Below are 23,021 nucleotides of genomic sequence, written 5' to 3'. Positions count from 1 at the left end.
TAGACACTGCAACAATGAGGTCTAGAAAGATCTTTAGATCAAGTTACCAAAATATAACACAAATTGAGTTGTCATCAACGGGTCTGGGTAACTGATGAGGTGTTCCTTGGCCAGCGTACAAGGATCTATCCCATCTAGGGTTATCCTGATGGATTTAGGAACCTTAGCTGGGAAGGAAGAGAAGCTGAGACTTCTGCTCAGGTGAGGAGACGCTGTTGTCCTCTCTTTGCAGATTACTGTCAATTCCTTGGAACTTTACTGCTTTTCTCTAATTGTCCTGACTGTTTTCTTATGGTTATTTCTCTTAATTAACTATATTATTTAAAATTTTGTTTTCCCCCTCTGGGGCCTCCCTTGCTTCCCCTCCACTAGCTCACTGGGGATGAACAGGAAGGGGAGTTCTCTAGCCAAGGAGACGGTGGTGGGGTGGGGAGGCCCGTAAGGGAGGAAGCCGCGAGTTTCAATCCTCATCCACCTCCTCTCCCTCTGACTCATCCTTCTCAGTCTAAGACTTTGTTTTCCCAGTGGTAAAGGGTTGACCTGCCTTGGTCCTGCACCTGGATTCCTCAGATGTATGTGACGTTTTTCAGGGTGGTAGTTAGTCCCCTTCCCGTTTAGTTTAAATTGATAACTTTGTTTATTTCCTCATGTTTTGGGTAGGTCCTTTCCCCTCAGTGCACCCACCAATAAAATGGGGTTTTTCAACATTCTACCCACTTACTTCTGTCATTTGGAGACTCAAATAACATTAGACATATGCATATACTGAGAATTATCAAATTGTATACATTAAATATGTGTAGATTTTATATATCAATTATACAATCATTAAAGCTGTAAAACGAAACCAAAACCCAGCATTACAGAGCCTGGAAGGTTTGTCGACTTAATACACATAGGACCCTGCCCTATTGACTGTCCCTAAATACTTTTCTAAGGTAGACCTGAAATGAATTCAGTGATTTTGACTGTAGTTGGTTGAATGTCATGGGTAAAAGACAATTGCACTTCTTTGCAATACCTGCTTGCTGCCACCACAGCACAGATAAAGGAGGTAAACTTGTGTTACCAATGGTATTCTGAGGCTCTGTTATGAACCTATTTACAGAGAAGAAATGGAAACGCAGAAGTAGAGAACGGACTTATAAGCACAGTGGGGGAAGGAGAGGCTAGGACAAGTTGAGAAAGTAACATTGACATATATACACTATAATGTGTAAAATAAATAACTATCAGGAAGCTGCTATATAACATAGGGAGCCCAGTGCTCTGTGATGACCTAGAGGGATGGAATGGTGGAGGGGTGGGGTGAGGAAGGAGGCTTAAGAGGAAGGGATGGATATATATATATAATTATGACTGATTTAAGTTAGTGCTCAGCAGAGACCAGCACAACATTGTAAAGCAATTATCCTCCAATAGAAAATAATAATAAAAAAAAAAAAAAAAAGACAGGGAAAAAAGAGACTGAGCATGTTAGAATTCAGAAATGAACTGCCTGTGCCCCTTCCCAAATATTTAGCCTCTTTCCCATGGTGTTGGTATCGCATGACCCACATGAGGCAGAGGTAGGATGCTGCCTTATCAAGGCTTTCTGATGATTATGAAGAAACATGGGGTTTTGATTCACAGTCAATTTAAGAGTAAAAATGGAAGCACTTCATTTCTTTCAAAAGCATAGTTCTGTGATTTGATTGGATTATGTATAAGTTCATTATTAATTCCCTACATTCATTCACCATCTTCCTGTTATTTAAGATAATTTATGCTAACAGATTTCATATGGTAAAGTACTATATAAATGGAATTGATTGTGGTTAGTAATAAAACATTTTGTATTACTGGTAAAAAAAGAAAAAAGATAGTTGAGTGAGTGTTTGGTAAAGCTTTCTGTAGAGGCTGTGTGTGCCCAGTCGTTAAGTCGTGTCTGACTCTTGGTGACCCCATGGGCTGGAGCCTGCCAGGCTCCTCTGTTCAAGGGATTTCCTAGGCAATAATACTGGGGTGGGTTGCCATGCCCTCCTCCAGGAGATCTTCCTGACCCAGGGATCGAACATAGATCTCTTGTATGTCCTGCATTGGCAGCTGGATTCTTTACCACTGAGCCACCCACAGGTGTTTACTTTCATTGCTCATACAATAAGCTAGAAAAATGACATTTAAATAACAGGGTTTGTCATCAGTTTGTGACTGGGAAGGACCAGGAGGGACAGAACTTTTGCAAGCCTTTAATATCACACTATCCATACTTGAAAGGTTTGCTCCCTTCCTTGATAATTAGGAAATAAAGACTATTTCTTTAGTGCTCTACTTTCTCCACTGGAATTTTCTACTTTGTTGACAGTTGCCATCTCAGATTGATTTTCCTTTCTTTGATTCCTAACCACTTATGCTAGGTCAGTTTCTTCAGCACCAGCCCACCTGACCAGAGAATAGGAACTGGGAACACAAAATGCACTTCCCAAATAGGAAATAAACATGTTTGGTAGGTAATAAGCATTAGTCACAGTCGTGTCCCATTCTTTGCGACCCCATGGATTGTAGCCTGCCAGGCTCCTCTGCCCATGGAATTCTCCAAGCGAGAATACTGGAGTGAACAGCCATTCCCTTGTCCAGGGGATTTCCCAACCCAGGGTTCGAACCTGAATCTCCCACATTGCAGGCAAATTCTTTACGGTCTGAGCCACCAGGCAATGGTGGCGATAGTTTAGTCGCTAAGTTGTGTCTGAGTCACCAGGCAATACATTGGTGCAAAATTACCCAATATCCATGTACCTGCTCCCATGAGTAGGCAAGAACAGCTGAAAAGTGCAGAAAATTACTGGACGTTTACTGAACAGATTCTGTGCTTAGCACTTGTCTCATGTAATCCACACAATAGCACTGTGATGTTAGTAGCATTATCAACGCTTTTTTATAGATTGAGAGACTGAAGTTCAGAGGGTCACAAAGCTAGTATATCTGACACTTAAATCTAGGTATGTCTGATTTCAAATCACATGTTTTAAACTACTTTATCAGACTTCTTCCCCAAACCATCATCCTATGGTAGAGAGCGACAGTGGCCAGTCCTTTGTAGGCAGCAGTCCTTCTTCCTGAAAACTGCCTTCAGCATCCTTGCTCACCTGCTCCTCCTCCTCCATCCTTGTCTCCCACACATTGGGATCCTGTCATTTCCCCTGCTTCCTGCACCCATTTCTACCTCTCATTCCATAAATCTTTATGCTCAGCTTTCTCCCTTCTCTTTGGAGAGGAATGGTTGGACTGCAGCTCTGGCAGATTCTGAGTGAAAATTGATTTTCTGCTTTCCCACCATCAGAACCTGATCTTAAAATTTCTCCTGGACACCCCCACCCCCGCCCCTGGGCTGTTCCCACTACCAGCAGTAAGACACATGAGTGTATAGTCTCCTGCAGTGATATAACCTACATAAGGGTCTGCAGGGTGCTTTTCAGGATGGACTTTCCCTCCCCAACTTTCTGAAATCTCTCTTTTCTGCCTAGTTTTCACTCCTATAGCAGATTAAAGCTTTACCTAGCCCTTCCCAGCTGTTCCATTCTAGACGCCAAGGCAGGTGGACTTTTCAAATATGCCTATTGGATTCCTTTCTGTATTGTCTTCCCTCTGTCTCAACATACTGATCCACCAGAGGTGCTTAAAGTGGGACTTCTGAAAACAGATCTCTTGTTCCTCCACTGAGCTGGCCATGCCTTCCCCAGATGCCTCCACCTTGAGACCCCCACGTCACTGCGGCCCCTTTCCATGTACATTCTCCATCACGGTCATATAATAGCTAACAATTCCATAGTGCTTATACATGCCAGACACTGCTCTAAGCACTTCACACATATTAAGACATTTAGTCATTATAGTGTCTCATTTTATAGGTAATGAAAGTGAGGCAGAGGGAACTGAAGTGACCTGGTTAAGGCCACACAGCTAGGTGGTGGTGGAAGCTGGATTCAGGATGTATCCCCTTAGCACCTGCATTATCTTAACTGTCTCATTCACTTGTTCTCCTGCTGGCTCCGTTTTGTGCCCTTTAAGACAGGGGCCAACACTTTACACAGAGAAGCTTCTCCAAAAATGTGTGATATGTGATGAAAAGCAGAGAGAGGGGAAAAAAAAGAAGAGGCAGTGTTTACTGGCCTTTGAGATGAAGGAGAGAAGAAAGGATTAGGAAAATGTCATGTGAAGATGTTAACCCCTCGTCTCTGTTCTTAAAGGTCCATCATGCTGCCTACCTGTGGACCTGACAGAGGAGACTCAGGGTCCTGGTCAGGCCTGGGGTCCTGCCAGCAGGTTATGCTCAGGCTCTGAACCTCTGAGGAAGGAGGCAGGTGAGATCTACATTCAGAACTGCACTGGTTCTTCTCTCTGCCTACAGTGGGAACTGTTGATAGAAGGGAGACCCAGAGGTGTGTCCTCCCCCACAACCCCCACAAGCCAGAGCCCTCAGGGGATCATCCCTGAAGCCTTCCCAGGAGAGAACAGTCCTGATGCCCTCACTGAGCTCTGTGCCCAAGAGACTGGGGAATCTGAGCTCTGGAGGTATAGTCTCTACACCTGGGAAGGGAAGTAGGACTGTGGTGCTGGAGGGGTGGAAGTGTTTTTGTGCACGTGTATGTGTGCTATGTACATGTGTGTGCTGACACCCTCTATGTGCTCTCTGTTCATACCTGTTCTCCTGTGCATGTCAGCATTTTGGCTGGAAGGAAAGGGGATGGCCTCTGACATCTCTGAGGTTCTGTGTCTGCATGGATGATTGTATCTAGGTGCAGGTTATTGTTACAGGGAAGGGAATAAGGTACAAGATCTGGAGTCAGACTGAATGGATTTGAACACTAGCTCTGCTTCTTAAAAGCTGTATGAGGTTTTTGCAAGGGTTAACTTTTTTGAGCCTCATTTTTCAATTGCTTTTTGTTTGCCTTCCTTAAACATTTTATTGCTTCAGCTTCTTAATCCAGATGAAAAAGATACAAAAGTCAGGGCTCATTGAAATTTATAGGGAAAAAGTAGGTGAATTGGGGCAACTTATTTAGCTTCTCTAATCCACACTATCCTCAAGTATATTTGGCATAACAATGAGGACTTTCAGTTAGATATTTTGTAGTTTTTTCTTTCATATTTTCCATTTAAATGCACTTTATTTTTTATAGCAGTTATAGGTTCATAGGAAAATTCATCAGAAAGTACAGAGAGTTTTCTTCTCTCCCCTGCCCTTACATATACATAGCTCCCCCAGGATTACCCTTCCCCATATTGATACATTATCACCCAAAGTCTATAGTTAACATTAAGCCTCATTCTGGTGGTGTACCTTCTAGGTGTTTCAACAAAAATAAAATGACGTGTATCCATCTTTATAGTATCACATAGGAAATTTTTACTGCTTTAAAATTCCTGTGCTCCATTTCTTCATTCTTTCCTTCCCCAACTTCTGGTAATTACTGATCTTTTTAGTGTCTCCATAGTTTTACTTTTTCTGGAATACACTGTTAAAATACACTGTAGTCTTTTCAGATTGGCTTCTTTCAGTTAGTATTTGCATTGAAATTTCTTCCATGTGTTTTCATGGCTTGGCAGCTCTTTTTTTTTTTTTAATTGCTGAATAATATCCCATTGCCTGGATGCACCATAGGTTATTTCACCTAACGAAATCTATCTTTTTGTAAGTAGCTAGAGATTATTTATTGTACTCAGAGAATACAAACAAATTTGTTTTGCTGCCTGATGTTGATTGAAAAGAATGTACAACCTTCTTGTTGAGAATTTTATTTTATTCAGCAGACAAAACTGAGGACTTAAGCCTGGAACTCAGTCTCTCCAATAGCTCAGAGAGTGATCAGAAGAAGTAAGGTGGAGCCAAGATACACAGGAGATTTTACAACAAAAATCAGGTACTCAAAACATAAAAGATTGTGGTTAATTGAAGAAAACCAGACATCTTTAATGAATGAATTTAGCACTTTTCCATATATCAGTTCAGTTTAGTTGTTCAGTCGTGTCCGACTCTTTGCGACCCCATGAATCCCAGCACGCCTGGCCTCCCTGTCCATCACCAACTCCCGGAATTCACTGAGACTCACATCCATCGAGTCAGTGATGCCATCCAGCCATCTCATCCCCTGTCGTCCCCTTCTCCTCCTGCCCCCAATCCCTCCCAGCATCAGAGTCTTTTCCAATGAGTCAACTCTTTGCATGAGGTGGCCAAAGTACTGGAGTTTCAGCTTTAGCATCATTCCTTCCAAAGAAATCCCAGGGCTGATCTCCTTCAGAATGGACTGGTTGGATGTCCTTGCAGTCCAAGGGACTCTCAAGAGTCTTCTCCAACACCACAGTTCAAAAGCATCAATTCTTTGGTGCTCAGCCTTCTTCACAGTCCAACTTTCACATCCATACATGACCACAGGAAAAACCATAGCCTTGACTAGACGAACCTTTGTTGGCAAAGTAATGTCTCTGCTTTTGAATATGCTATCTAGGTTGGTCATAACTTTCCTTCCAAGGAGTAAGTGTCTTTTGATTTCATGGCTGCAGTCACCACCTGCAGTGATTTTGGAGCCCCCAAAAATAAAGTCTGACACTGTTTCCACTATTTTCCCATCTATTTCCCATGAAGTGATGGGACCGGATGCCATGATCTTTGTTTTCTGAATGCTGAGCTTTAAGCCAACTTTTTCACTCTCCACTTTCACTTTCATCAAGAGGTTTTTTAGTTCCTCTTCACTTTTTGCCATAAGGGAAGTGTCATCTGCATATCTGAGGTTACTGATATTTCTCCCAGCAATCTTGATTCCAGCTTGTGCTTCTTCCAGTCCAGCATTTCTCATGATGTACTCTGCATATAAGTTAAATAAACAGGGTGACAATATACAACCTTGACGTACTCCTTTTCCTATTTGGAACCAGTCTGTTGTTCCATGTCCAGTTCTAACTGTTGCTTCCTGACCTGCATACAAATTTCTCAAGAGGCAGATCAGGTGGTCTGGTATTCCCATCTCTTTCAGAATTTTCCACAGTTGATTGTGATCCACACAAAGGCTTTGGCATAGTCAATAAGGCAGAAATAGATGTTTTTCTGGAACTCTCTTGCTTTGTCCATAATCCAGCGGATGTTGGCAATTTGATCTCTGGTTCCTCTGCCTTTTCTAAAACCAGCTTGAACATCAGGAAGTTCACGGTTCACATATTGCTGAAGCCTGGCTTGGAAAATTTTGAGCATTACTTTACTAGCGTGTGAGATGAGTGCAATTGTGCGGTAGTTTGAGCATTCTTTGGCATTGCCTTTCTTTGGGATTGGAATGAAAACTGACCTTTTCCAGTCCTGTGGCCACTGCTGAGTTTTCGAAATTTGCTGGCATATTGAGTGCAGCACTTCCACAACATCATCTTTCAGGATTTGGAATAGCTCAACTGGAATTCCATCACCTCCACTAGTTTTGTTCATAGTGATGCTTTCTAAGGCCCACTTGACTTCACATTCCAGGATGTCTGGCTCTAGGTCAGTGATCACACCATCCTGATTATCTGCGTCATGAAGATCTTTTTTGTACAGTTCTTCTGTGTATTCTTGCCATCTCTTCTTAGTATCTTCTGCTTCTGTTAGGTCCATACCATTTCTGTCCTTTATCAAGCCCATCTTTGCATGAAATGTTCCTTTCGTATCTCTGATTTTCTTGAAGAGATCTCTAGTCTTTCGCATTCTGTTGTTTGCCTCTATTTCTTTGCATTGATTGCTGAAGAAGGCTTTCTTATCTCTTCTTGCTATTCTTTGGAACTCTGTATTCACATGTTTATATCTTTCCTTTTCTCCTTTGCTTTTTGCTTCTCTTCTTTTCACAGCATAAAAATATATAAATAATCTAAGTTTAGGTTTCTACTTTATACCACATATAAAAATAAATTCCAGATGGATTTGAGGTCTAAAAGGCAAAAATCTATAAAATAATGAGAAAATATAGGAGAATATTTTTATATTCTCAGGGATGGACTAAACCTTCCACAAAATGTAAATATAAAATAAATCTTAAAGGTCTAAAGGGAAAGATTGACTGACTTTACTACATAAAAGTGAAAACATGTGTGATAAATGATGTATGGTAAATGATGCCATGAATGATGCTAAAACAGAAGCAAAGGATTTGTAGGAAATATTATCTGTATGGTAGACATACAATATAATATATCCATACAATATTATACATGTAGTATCCATAAAATACAAAGGATTCCAGTAAATCAATCAGAAAATGACAATTATTCCAATTATGGCAGGGACAATGATGTTTACGAAACATTCCATATGAAACTTAAATTTCCCAGACCCTGAAGTTGGTATGAACACTTTATGTATATATGGCATAGTATACATTTGAAAAATATATATGTAGACGTGTTCATAGAAGTATTGTTTGTAATAGAGACAACAGAGAATAGAAAGTCTAAATGTCCAGCAATAAAGAAATGAGTAAATAAATTATGGTGGTTTTATATTATAAAATGTTATTAAAATACTATAGAACAGTTAAAAACAATAGTGTAGATTGCAGATATTGGTTACTTGGAACTATCTTTAAGATATTTTGTTAGACAAAAATTCAAGTTGCAAGATAATATATTTATGTAGTGTGATTTCAATGTTGTTAATCTTTATATTCATTTACCTATGTGGAGATATATTTCTACATATAGCATTTGTGAGTAGGACTCAAAAGAGAATTTCAGTTTCAGACTGTATTCATGTATTATCAGTGTTGTTGTTTAGTCACTAAGTCGTGTCAGACTTTTTGACCCCATGGACCATAGTCCACCAGGCTCCTGAGTCCATGGAATTCTCCTGTCAAGAATACTGGAGTGGGTTTCCATTTCCTTCTCCAGGGGATCTTCCCAACCCAGGGATTAAACCTACATCTCCTGCTTTGGCAGGCAGGTTCTTTACCACTGACCCACCAGGAAAACTTATTTATCAGTGTACCTAGGAGATTAAAATGGCAATTAGAAATATGAAAGATCAGAAACATAGAATTAATATTTTAAATATAGAGCCTTCTTTCTGTCGTCTCTCAGCATCAAATATTGACATATAAAAAACTTTTGAAAACTCTTAGGATATAAAAAACATACCTTGGAGACTGGGAAAGAAGGTTATTAATTTACTGAAACCTAAACTCACAATGAGGGCTCTAACAAATTTCATAAGACAATTGGAGCCCTTTAAAGAGATCAATCAGAGAAGGCAATGGCAACCCACTCCAGTACTCTTGCCTAGAAAACCCCATGGATGGAGGAGCCTGGTGGGCTGCAGTCCATGGGGTCACTGAGAGTCAGACATGACTGAGCAACTTCACTTTCACTTTTCACTTTCATGCATTGGAGAAGGAAATGGCAACCCACTCCAGTGTTCTTGCCTGGAGAATCCCAAGGACGGCGGATCCTGGTGGGCTGCCGTCTACGGGGTCGGACAGAGTTGGACACGACTGAAGCAACTTAGCAGCAGCAGCAAAGAGATCAGTGATTCTCAGCCTTGGCAGTTTATTGGAATCACCTGGAAGCTTTAAAACTGATATCTAGGTGGCACTCAGAGATTCTGATTTAATTGGTCTGGGGTATGGTGTTGGGCTTCAGGATTGTTTTAAAAACTCCCCTAGATGATGCTAATGATGCAGGGGAGGTAGAGAATCACTGCTTTAGATAAAAGTAGACACTCTAACAAAGGTTTTTAATAAGGAGACCAAAAAATGGGGGAATTGAATTGGATGTCTCAAGGATAATGTTATTCAAATAATATAAGAGCAAGGGCCATGCCAAGACTACCCTTTAAAAACTACCCTTCCTCTAAAAACGATTATCTAGTAGCTCCCTCCAATGTTGCCCTGGGGGATTGGTGTCAGATGGGAGGAGGCAAATCTTCTGAGTTAAGGCATCCCGTTTCCTGTTTCTAGAATTAAAGCAGAATATGGCCCCTTGAGAGCAGCCCAGGAGGAAAACCAGAAAAACCAGGTCTTTTCTGACAACGTGTCAGAAAAGTTTCTGAGCCACTATCACTGCAGAAGCTCCCTCAGAGGGACAGGCACACTCTCAGCTTTCTTAACAAGACTCACGGGAGATTTGGCTAGTGAACCTCTAGGCATCTTGACTCTGATGCTAATTAACCACTCAGGGCAGCTCCTTGCAGCCTAATTAAATAAAGTCTGGAGGTAGAAGTTTGGCTTCTCCTTGTGAATTGTTGATTGGGAATTAAGGCTGGAGCCTCTTAGCACAGCAAGTCAGTCTCACTGTAACATTGGTCACAACTGATTCCAACACAGTTGTCAGTCAGAGAAACAGACTACCCAGGTTCATCCATCCCCCTGCCTAGTTAGAAAAATATACCTTTCCTCAAGGGCAGAAATGTCGATCTGATCAGAACATTGGCTCATCTGGTTCAGAACTCTTCCAGAAAGAAACTCAGGAGGGACTCTGGGGAATGGCCTTGACTACATCCTCATGCAGGTTAAGACATTTACCTTAGACATTTACCATTTCTCCCCATAACGTTTGGGGAGGCAGTTGGGATTTAGAGTTAATCAATTCTGAGATTGAGTTGTGGTGACCACTTACCTGTTCATGACTTTGTCGCTTCACCTCTGAACTTTGGCCTCATCTTTGAAATGAGGTGATTAATTCCTATCAGTCAGAGTTGTAGGTGATTGATTTGTGCTGGTTACTCTTCATTACTATGATGATCTAACTAGCACCTATAAATTTATTAAAATAAACGATTAAAAGTATATGCTAGCTCACCAGATGGTGGAAATTATTAAGAGGACCTTATGGGCAAGGGACTCGGGAAAATGTGAATCTCACTCTAAGGTCCAGCTGCCTCTTTCCATGAGGTTGCTAAGGAAAATGCTGCCCAAAGAAAAATGGCAAAGTGGAAGCAAAGTAACACGTTATTGTTATTTGTATCTTGAGCATAGAATCCTAATGCAGAGGACTCTGGACAGCTAACTGAATATTCTGTTGAGGTAGGAGATAGATAGGCTCCAGGTTGGACATTTACAACCAGCCAGCCTCCTATTTGCACTTCCTGAGGCAAGAGATAGGTGGGCTCCAGTTGAGGAACTTACAACCTGTCTCCTGTTTGCCCTCCAAAATGGAAGTAACAACAGATACAGGGTAAATAGCCAGTCTTGGTCTCTTGTAAACATCTCAAGGCAATAATCATGGCAGGGACAAAGAGAGGCAAAAACCCTGAGTAAAGGATAAGGGAGACTCTATACCTGTGCATAAAGACTTCCTGGAATCAAAAGTCAGGATAATTCCAGGCCATAGTGAGTCTTGTTCCTCCCAGAGCCTTCACTTTGAGATCCATCTCGGCTAAGGTGTGAGTGCGCACCCCAGGGGAAAGTCCTGAAGCAAATTAACCAGGCGCGGGAGGGAGGTGGGGGTGGGGGACAAAGCACGATGATTAGCGTGAGGGAAGACAAAGATCCGGAAAAATGCCCCATTGTAAAGGACTTAAGCTTCCCAAAGGTGTGACTCTCTCTCTGAGCTGGCCCATGTGCCTTTCCACATGTATTCTTCTTTTCAATAAAGGTTTTACTTTACTCTTTACCATCTGCCTCCTTGCCTGCATTTGTTCTTGACGAGGAAGCCAAGGACTGGGGACCCTACTCCTAACTGCTGGCGCCTGTAATCCAGCGGTTAGGACTCTTGGTCTGGGAAACTAAGATCTTGCTTCCAGCTACTGCTCACTGCTCTTTGCTGCAAGCTGTCATTTACTGCTGCACCACTGTTTCTAAACTAGTTTTGTTTACATAGCTTTAAAAAAAAGCAAGTTCTTGTCTTCTTGTGATCAAATCTGAGTGTTCCATCTGATTTGGCATTATGAAAAGAACAGATAAGTGACAGTAATGACAAAATTAACATTTATTGAATGCTTATTAACAGCCAGCTACTGGTCTAAGCACTTTACATACAGTCCACTTAATCCTGTGATTTGTTTGTGATCCCACACATGAGAAGGATTGGTTAAGAGAAAAAACGTAGAATTTATCACTTTTAGAAAGTTCACATAAAGAAATAAATGTGTGAGAATTGTCAAAAATAATTTTGAAATATCATATTCAAAGAAGGAATTACTTTAGTATGAATTAAACATAGCTATGGTCATTAACATTCTGGCTTGACACAAGAAGAGATAATTAAATTAGTGGAACAGAATAGAGAGTCCAGAAATAGACAGTTCAGCTCAGTTCAGTTCAATCACTCAGTCGTGTCCAACCCTTTGTGACCCCATGGACTGCAGCACACCAGGCTTCCCTGTCCATCACCAAATCCCGGAGCCTGCTCAAACTCATGTCCATTGAGTCGGTGGTGCCATCCAACCATCTCATCCTCTGTTGTCCCCTTCTTCTCCAGCCCTCAATCTTTCCCAGCATCAGGGTCTTTTCCAATGAGTCAGTTCTTCGCATCAGGAGGCCAAAGTGTTGGAGCCTCAGCTTCAGCATCAGTCCTTCCAATGAATATTCAGAATTGATTTCCTTTAGGATGGATTGGTTTGATCTCCTTGCTGTTCAAGGGACTCTCAAGAGTCTTCTCCAACACCACAGTTCAAAAGCATCAATTCTTCGGTGCTCAGCTTTCTTTATAGTCCAACTCTCACATCCTTACGTAACTATTGGAAGAACCATAGCTTTGACTAGATGGACCTCTGTTGGCAAAGTAATGTCTCCGCTTTTTCACATGCTGTCTCGGTTGGTCATAACTTTTCTTCCAAGGAGCAAGCGTCTTTTAATTTCATGGCTGCAGTCACCATCTACAGTGATTTTGGAGCCCCCCACCGCCCGCCCCCCCCCACCCCAAATAAAATCTCTCACGGTTTTCAATTGTTTCCATCTATTTGCCATGACGTGATGGGACCAGATGCCACGATCTTAGTTTTCTGAATGTTGAGTTTTAACCCAACTTTTTCACTCTCCTCTTTCACTTTCATCAAGAGGCCCTTTAGTTCTTCTTTGCTTTCTGCCATAAGGGTAGTGTCATCTCCATATCTGAGGTTATTGATATTTCTCCTGGCAATCTTGATTCCAGCTTGCACTTCATCCAGCCCAGCGTTTCTCAGGATGTACCCTGCTTGGTACATATACACAATGGAGTATTACTCAGCCATTAAAAAGAATACATTTGAATCAGTTCTAATGAGATGGATGAAACTGGAACCTATTATACAGAGTGAAGTAAGCCAGAAAGAAAAACACCAATACAGTATACTAATGCATATATATGGAATTTAGAAAGATGGTAACAATAACCCTGTGTATGAGACAGCAAAAGAGACACTGGTGTATAAATCAGTCTTATGGACTCTGTGGGAGAGGGAGAGGGTGGGGAGATTTGGGAGAATAGCATTGAAACATGTATAATATCATGTATGAAACGAGTCTCCAGTCCAGGTTCAATGCACGATACTGGATGCTTGGGGCTGGTGCACTGGGATGACCCAGAGGGAGGGAAGGGGAGGGAGGAGGGAGGAGGGTTCAGGATGGGGAACGCGGGTATACCTGTGGCGGATTCATTTCGATATTTGGCAAAACTAATACAATTATGTAAAGTTCAAAAATAAAATAAAATTTAAAAAAATAAGTTAAATAAGAACAGTGACAAAATACAGCCTTGACGTACTCCTTTCCCAATTTCAAACCATTCTGTTGTTCCATGTCCAGTTCTAACTGTTGCTTCTTGAGCTGCATACAGATTTCTCAGGAGGCAGGTGAGGTGGTCTGTTATTCCCATCTCTTTCAGAATTTTCCACAGTTTGTTGTGATCCACACAGTCAAAGGCTTTGGTATAGTCAATAAAGCAGAAGTAGATGCTTTTCAGAAACTCTTTTTCTTTTTTGATGATCCAATGAATGTTGGTAATTTGATCTCTGGTTCCTCTGCCTTTTCTAAATCCAGCTTGAACACCTGGAAGTTCACAGTTCATGAACTGTTGAAGCGTGGCTTGGAGAATTTTGAGCATTACTTTACTAGTGTGTGAAATGAGTGCAATTGTGCAGTAGTTTGAGCACTCTTTGGCATTGCCTTTCTTTGGGACTGGAATGAAAACTGACCTTTTCCAGTCCTGTGGCCACTGTTGAGTTTTCAAGATTTTCTGGCATATTGAGTGCGGCACTTTCACAGCATCATCTTTCAGGATTTGAAATAGCTCAATTTGAATTCTATCACCTCTACTAGCTTTGTTCGTAGTGATGCTTCTTAAGACCTGCTTAACTTACATTCCAGGATGTCTGGCTCTAGATGAGTGATCACACCATCGTGTTTATCTAAGTCATGAAGATCTTTTTGGATAGTCTTTTTGTGTATTCTTGCCACCTATTCTTAATATCTTCTGCTTCTGTTAGGTCCATACCATTTCTGTCCTTTATCGAGCCCATCTCTGCATGAAATGTTCTCTTGGTATCTCTAATTTTTTTGAAGAGATCTCTAGTCTTTCCCATTCTACTGTTTTCCTCTATCTCTTTGCATTGATCATTGAAGAAGGCTTTCTTATCTCTTCTTGCTATTCTTTGGAACTCTGCATTCAAATGGCTGTATCTTTCCTTTTCTCATTTGCCTTTTTCTTCTCTTCACAGCTATTTGTAAGGCCTCCTCAGACAACCATTTTGCCTTTTTGCATTTTTTTTTTCCCTTGGGGATGGTCTTGATCACTGTCACCTGTACAATGTCATGAACCTCCATCCATAGTTCATCAGGCACTCTGTCTATCAGATCTAATCCCTTGAATCTGTTTGTCACTTCTACTGTATAATCATAAGAATTTGATTTAGGTCATACCTGAATGGTTTAGTAGTTTTCCCTACTTTCTTCAATTTAATCTGAATTTGGCAATAAGGAGTTCATGATCTGAGCCACAGTCAGCACCCAGTCTTGTTTTTGCTGACTGTATAGAGCTTCTCCATCTTTAGCTGCAAAGAATATAATCAGTCTGATTTTGGTGTTGACCGTCTGGTGATGTCCACATGTAGAGTCTTCCCTTGTGTTGTTGGAAGAGTGTGTTTGCTATGACCAGTGGGTTCCTTTGGCAAAACTCTATTAGCCTCTGCCCTGCTTCATTCTGTACTCCGAGGCTGAATTTGCCTGTTACTCCAGGTGTTTCTTGACTTCCTACTTTTGCATTCCAGTCCCCTATAATGAAAAGGACATCTTTTTTGGGTGTTAGTTCTAGAAGGTCTTGTAGGTCTTCATAGAACTGTTCAACTTCAGCTTCTTCAGCATTATTGTTTGGGGCATAGACTTAGATTACTGTGATATTGAGTGCTTTGCCTTGGAAAGGAACCAAGATCATTCTGTCATTTTGGGGATTGCATCCAAGTACTGCAATTCAGACTCTTTTGTTGACTATGATGGCTATTCCCATTTCTTCTAAGGGATTCTTTTTTTCTTTAATTGGAGGCTAATTACTTTACAATATTGTAGTGGTTTTTGCCATATGTTGACATGAATCAGCCATGGGTGTACATGTGTTCCCCATCCTGAACCCCCCTCCCACCTCCCTCCCCATCCCATCCCTCAGGGTCATCCCAGTGTACCAGCCCTGAGCACTCTGTCTCATGTATCCAACCTGGACTGGCGATCTATTTCACATATGATAATATACATGTTTCAATGCTATTGCCCACAGTAGTAGATGTAATGGTCATCTGAGTGAAATTCACCCATTCTAGCCCATTTTAGTTCACTGATCTTATTAGGCATATGATATTGGTGACTTTTTAATTTAGTGAGAAAGGGTGTTTTAAAATAATCCTGGAATCAGAAAGATAGATTTATAAGGGTCATATAAAATTGCACTCTTCAGTTCAGTCACTCAGTCATGTCTGACTCTTTGTGACCCCATGGACTGCAGCATGCCAGGCTTCCCTGTCCATCACCAACTCCTGGAACTTGCTCAAACGCATGTCCATTGAGTCGGTGATGACATCCAACCATCCCATCCTCTGTTGTCCCCTTCTCCTCCTGCCTTCAATCTTTCCCAGCATCAGGGTCTTTTCCAATGAGTTAATTCTTTGCATCAGGTAGCCAAAGTATTGGAGCTTCAGATTCAGCATCAATCCTTCCAACTGATGTCCTTTAGGATTGACTGGTTTGATCTCTTGTGGGGACACTGCTCCTTTTTCCTGGCTCCTGATGCACACAAAGTTTTGTTTGTGCCCTCCAAAAGTCTGTACTCCAGCTTGATTAAAAATATAAGGCCAAATCAAGAATACTTACAAAATACTAGAACAAATTTTATTATTATTTACATAGCCTACCTTCTCACTCAGAATGTAAAAGAAAGGATGAATAAACTAGTCTATGTTGAAAATAAAAAAAATATTGATTTTTAAAAGTGAAACTACAGGACAAAAAAATTTATTTGAAGAAAATACTTGTAAACACATAAGTAAACAAACTTTTAACATTCTCAATTTACAGAGGTCCTACCAGTTGATAAGAAAATTACAACAATCTCCCCAAAGGGCAAAATACTTAGGCAATTTAAGGAAGTGTGCTGTGTTCAGCCACTAAGTTGTGTCCGACTCTTTGCAACCCCATGGGCTATAGCCCACCAGGCTCCTCTGTCCATGGAATTTTCCAGGCAAGAATACTAGAGTGTGTTGCCATTTTCTCCTCCAGGGGTTCTTTCCAATCCAGGGTTCAAACCTGTGTCTCCTGCATTGGCAGGCAGATTCTTTATCACTTGAGCCACTTGGGATGTCCAGTTTAAAGAGATGGTGCAAAAGCTCAATAATGATAGGAAATTTGCTCTCCTGCTTCAGTAGGGAAAAATGCCTAAGATGCCACTGTCCATCATCAGATTGAGATTTTAAATCTTTATAAATTAGTAGCATACAGTATTGGTGGAGATATGGAGAAATGCAGCCTTTATGTTTTTCTGGAGACTGTGAATTGCTAAGAATCTAATCTGGCAGAATTTATTAAAATTTTTTTATGTATCTACAAGTGAATCTCAACTATACAGTTTGATTTCATCCTCCAGAGACTCTTCTGGTTTGAGTACTAGAGGCCTCTCTTTGTCCTTTTTCGCTTTGTATACCTCATTGCTTTAGTGGGGAACCTATTAATCATTCTGATCATTTGCTCTGACTTTTGCACCCCATCTCTTACTAGTTAAGTTTAGGTCTTATTCCCAAGCAAGCTAGAGGTTATGGAAATTTCCTAGTTTTATATTCCACTGGATTTACCCACAAATCAGAGACTTTCAGGTTTTTTTTTCTTCTTTTTTAAATTTTATTTTATTTTTAAACTTTACAATATTGTATTGGTTCTGCCATACATCAATATGAATCCGCCACAGGCATACATGTGTTCTCCATCCTGAACCCTCCTCCCTCCTCCCTCCCCATACCATCCCTCTGGGTCGTCCCAGTGCACCAGCCCCAAGCATCCAGTATCGTGCATCGAACCTGGACTGGCAACTCGTTTCATATATGATATTATACGTATTTCAATGCCATTCTCCCAAATCATCCCACCCTTTCCCTCTCCCACAGAGTCCAAAAGACTGTTCCATACATCAATGTCTCTTTTGCTGTCTTGTATACAGGGTTATTGTTGCCATCTTTCTAAATTCCATATATATGCATTAGTATACTGTATTGGTGTTTTTCTTTCTGGCTTACTTCACTCTGTATAATAGGCTCCAGTTTCATCCACCTCATTGGAACTGATTCAAATGTATTCTTTTTAATGGCTGAGTAATACTCCATGTGTATATGTACCACAGCTTTCTTATCCATTCATCTGCTGATGGACATCTAGGTTGCTTCCATGTCCTGGCTATTATAAACAGTGCTGTGATGAACATTGGGGTACACGTGTCTCTTTCAATTCTGGTTTCCTCGGTGTGTATGCCCAGCAGTGGGATTGCTGGATCATACAAGTAATAAATACTGGAGAGGATGTGGAAAAGGGAACCCTCTTACACTGTTGGTGGGAATGCAAACTAGTACAGCCACTATGGAGAACAGTGTGGAGATTCCTTAAAAAACTGGAAATAGACTTTCAGGTTTTGAAAACTAATGTAATAGCCAGAATGGAAGACATGTGGAGTACTTGTGAATTAAATATTTGAGACAATGAGTGCCATGTGCTTTTCAGTTATCACCAGCAAGATCATCAAAGATGTTTTATTTGTTTGCTGTGCGTGCTAAGTTGCTTCAGTTGTGTCCAACTCTTTGCGACCCCATGAACTATAGCTTGCCAGGCTCCTCTGTCCATCAGATTCTCCAGGCAAGAATACTGGAGTGGGTAGCCATGCCTTCCTCCAAGGGATCTTCCCAACCCAGGGTCAAACCCACATCTCTTATGTCTCCTGCATTGGCAGGTAGGTCCTTTACCACTAGGGCTGCCATAACAAAGTATCACAGGTTGGCTGGCTTAAACAACAGAAATCTATCTTCTCCCAGTTCTGGGAATTCCTAGGTGGTGTTAGTGGTAAAGAACCTGCTTGCCCATACAGGTAGACGTAAGAGATGTGGGCTCAATCCCTGGGTCGGGAAGATCCCCTGGTGAAGGGCATGGCAACCCACTCCAGTATTCTTGCCTGAAGAATCCCTGGACAGAGAAGCCTGGCGGGCTACAGTGTGTAGGGTTGCAAAGAGTCGGACATCACTGAAATGACTTAGCATGCACCCACAGACATCTGAGACCAGGGTATTGGGAGGGTTGGTTTCTTCTGAGGCCTCTTTCTTTGACTTGCCGTCTTGTCCCTGTGTCTTCACATGGTCCTCCCTCTGTGTGTATCTGTGTTCTAATCTCTTTTTATAGACACCATATAGTAGTAGAGGCCATCCTAATGACATCCTTATAACTTCAGTTCAGTTCAGTCACTCAGTTGTGTCCGACTCTGTGACCCCATGGAATGCAGCATGCCAGGCTTCCCTGTCCATCACCAACTCCTGTAGCTGGCTGAAACTCATGTCCATTGAGTCGATGATGCCATCCAACTATCTCATCCTCTGTCATCCCCTTCTCCTCCTGCCTTCAATCTTTCCCAGCATCAGGGTCTTTTCCAATGAGCAAATACATCAGTTCTTTGTATTTTAACTTAATTGCCTCTTTAAAGAACTTATCCCCAAATAAGTCACATTCTGAGATCCTGGGGATTATTATAATTTCAACTTAAGAATTTCATAAATTTTACCTGCATAAGGGATGATTGAAGCAAAATCAAAGGGATTTAAACACTATTTTATCATTTAAAACTTTGAGGTCATCCATTAATTCCTTGTGTAACATACCATGAGAGATTAATTTGTTTGACTTAAACAATTCCATTTGTTAAAGTACAAACACCAGGAGAGAAAGTCACCCTAAACTGTCCTTACCCATAACAACATAATGCATAGTAATTCATCTGACTGCTTTCTTTTGCTTTTTTTAAATTGAAGTATAGTTGACTTATAATATTATATTAGTGTCAGGTGAACAACAGTGATTTGATATTTTTATAGATTATACACTATAGTCTATAACACTTTGGCCACCAGATGCAAAGAACTGACTCATTGGAAAAGACACTGATGCTGGGAAAGATTGAAGGCAGGAGGAGAAGGGGACAGCATAAGATGAGATGGTTGGATGGCATCACCGACTCAATGCGCATGAGTTTGAGCTAGCTCCGGGAGCTGGTGATGGACAGGGAAGCCTGGCATGCTGCAGTCCATGGGGTGGCAAAGAGTTGGACATGACTGAGTGACTGAATTGATAGACTGTACACCATACAAAGTTATTATAATGTTATTGACTATATTCCCATTTTGTACATTACATCCCTTGCCTGTGACTTTATTTTATAGCTGACACTTATTAATAAGAGATCTTATTCCCTTTCACCTATTTTTCCCATTCCTACCTGCCCCAAACTGCCCTTCCCCTCTGGCAACCACTGGTTTGTTCTCTGTATTTGTGGTCTGTTTCTGTTTTATGTATTCATTAGCTTTGATTTTTAGATTCGACATATAAATGAAGGCTAGAGTGTTTGTCTTCCTCTCTCTGATTCTGCTTTTCTATATAATTCATTCCCCACCTAAATTGAAAGGCTCTTTCATATCAGGCATTCTAAACCAAATGCTTGTAACTATTAGTTTACATCCATTTATCTTTTTTTTTTTAATTGAAATGCATCCATTGATTTTTTATTCTGCCTCCAGGGGCTATAGGAAACATTTCTGATTACATAGAATAAATAAATCTTCCTTCATTCTGAAAAAATAAACAGATAAAAAAAGACATGGAAATATAGGCATTTTCAGAGAGAAAAACACACAGGTAAGGAGACCCCGAGTCTGGTCTGATAAGGAGGTCACCGCCCCCTACTCCAAATACACACACACAGACACACCTGCAAAAAATGTCTGAAAGTTTATATAGAACAGAGTGGTTATGTATGCATAAATATCTTTGTGCACGAATAGATTTCTCGATAGATGTGTACAAAAATTCAAATGCCTAAACTTGGCTGAAGTTATAAATAGATGGAAAAATGGACAGTTCCAAGTAAATATAGAAGGAATAAAGGGGACGTGATTTTCCTAGAATGGAGAGGTATCATGGAGTGAGTCTACAGTTCTAGCATAGGTACCAGGACATGGGTAGAACTATCCAACCATGGCATGATAGAGACCACAGGGTGGAAAACTGTCCACCCAGTTGATGAAAGAGTATTTCTCCATAAAAGACTTCCCTCAGATGCTGATGTGTGTGTGCATGAGTGTGCACATGTGCACACACATCCACACAGACACCTTTCAATCAGGCTCCACAAATTTTGTTGGAATTTGTAGTGGAAAGCCTATTCATTTGAAACTTAATCCTGCTTATCAATTTCTCTAAGCCCTGTTTCATGCCTTTGTTTCTTAAACTGTAGATAAATGGGTTCAACATTGGTGTCAGCACAGTGTAGTTGACCGTTACTATTCCATCTTTGACAGTGTAGCTGGACAATGGCTGGAAATAGACACAGCAAATACTCCCATAAAAGAGAGTCACCACAGTGACATGGGAGCTGCAGGTGGAGAAGGCTTTGCATTTTCCAGCAGCTGAGGGAATTTTGAGGACCATAATGAGGATTCTCAGGTAAGAGATGACGATGCAGACAAATGGGGCCATCACAGAAACCAGCCCTTCTGTCATGGCGACAACTTCATTGACAGAGGTAGAAGAGCAGGCCAGCTTCAGAACAGGGTTGACATCACAGAAAAAGTGATGGATAACATTTGATGCACAAAAAGTGAGCCGATTCACCAGGAGGACATGCAGGAGGGAGTGAAGGCAGGAGAAAGCTGTGGAGAAGGCCAGTAGCAACATGCAGTGTCCATGGTTCATAACAGTGACATAGTGCAAGGGGTTGCAGATAGCTACATAGCGGTCAATGGCCATGGCTGCCAGGAGGTAACTGTCCATGTTTCCAAAGACTAGGAAGAAATACATCTGAACCAGACATTCAGCATAGGAAATGGTCTTTTTCTCTGATAAAAAGTTCACTAACATCTTGGGGATTATAACTGTTGTGTAGCAAATATCAGCAAAGGACAAGATGCTCAGGAAGAAATACATTGGGTTTTGGAGCTGAGGATCAGAGCGGATAGCCAAGATGATGAGCAGATTTCCCATCAAAGTGACCAGGTACATGATGAGAAAGAGGGCAAAGAGTGGTTTCTGGTCCTCAGGGTGAGAAGAGAGTCCCAAGAGGATGAATTCAGGGAGTCTTGTTAGGTTGGACATCCCCATGGACTTGAATGCACCTGCAGATAAACAATAAAGTCAATGGATGGTTCTTGTCATCTGGGACATGCATCTTTCCATCTTGTTCTTACACTGAGTGGTTATTAATAAATAGAGTTTTTAATGTAATGTTTTTTCCCCTGAATATGGAGAAATCGAGGTCAAAGTATGTTTTCACTTGTTTTTTAAAAAATCTTTGCGATGGAGAGCTATAGAAAACAGATGCCGGGTGGCATTGGTGAGAGAGAGACAGAGAGAGAGAGAGAGAAAGGGCTTTGAGAGCTTGGTTTCCTTTCCCTCTTCCCTACTCTGTGGCTCATAATCACAGGAACCACAGATGCAGTCTGTGAATCAGGTTCAGGTCAGCTTCTGATTAAGGATTATCAGTGACTAACCCACATCTTGATAATCATGAGATAGTCATCTCATCTAGTTTGCAGTTGGTGAATCTTTTTGAATCAAGATGCTTCTTTCCACATCATATATAATGGAGCAAGGAAGTCATCTAAAGCACACTGAGTTGAATGTAAACAGTTTTAGTGAAAAGAGAGATGGGGAAGGGGAAGTGAGAAAGAGGGAGTGAACTAGCATGAGAAAATGAACTCCCCAATCTCCCTGTTCATCGACTGATAATTCATGTCCTGAGGCCAGAGGAATGTGACTCACAGACAGATGGGTAAAGGAAGATTCAACTTTGGAGTATAGACATAAAAACTGAACATTTGCATGAACATATTTAGTCTCTAGTGATGACTAATTACTTATTTAGTACCCAGTGATGACTAATTATCTCTCTGAGATCAGAGATTCACACCTTCTTGCCAGGCATTCTCAAAGTTGATTTCTTACCTGGGAAGAACTTTGAAGTCTTGCCTCATCTATTTATTCCACTCTTCCCTTACTTATGCTCCATGGAATGACTTGTCAAAAAGAAGACAAAACTGTGCCAAGAGATAGCATACAGAAAAGGTACCTAATTGACTGCAGACCATTTCCTAATGTTTCTTCAATCTGATGCTCCCTTCCCTGGATTCTTATCATCCTTCACAACCTGCAGATACTTACAGCTCCTGCTTCCCTCCTGGGAGCATCCTCTAATACTGTGTCACTAAGTCCCTGGTGTTCGGTGGAGGAGAGAGTAAGGAAACAAACATCCATTAATTTTGTGCAGGATCATCTCCATGGATCCAGGAGAATTACATGTTCTGCCTCCCAGTATGGCCCCAAGTCCCTTTCTTCAAATCT

General features: G+C 41.1%; 1 protein-coding gene across 1 annotated transcript; it reads right to left on the bottom strand.

Annotated features, from left to right (window-relative positions):
- Positions 1–20,681: 20,681 nt before the first annotated feature.
- LOC133256573 (olfactory receptor 1L3-like) lies at positions 20,682–21,824 on the bottom strand. Its single transcript, XM_061431365.1, has one exon. It carries the CDS (start codon positions 21,780–21,782, stop codon positions 20,805–20,807), a length of 978 nt encoding a protein of 325 aa, XP_061287349.1. The 5' UTR covers positions 21,783–21,824; the 3' UTR covers positions 20,682–20,804.
- Between the last annotated feature and the right edge of the window lie 1,197 nt (positions 21,825–23,021).

This window comes from Bos javanicus, chromosome 11 (assembly GCF_032452875.1).
Source record: "Bos javanicus breed banteng chromosome 11, ARS-OSU_banteng_1.0, whole genome shotgun sequence".
NCBI classification, from domain to species: Eukaryota; Metazoa; Chordata; class Mammalia; order Artiodactyla; family Bovidae; genus Bos; species Bos javanicus.
The sequence above is the reverse complement of the archived record's forward strand: the minus strand, read 5'-3'. Positions and strand labels throughout refer to the sequence as shown.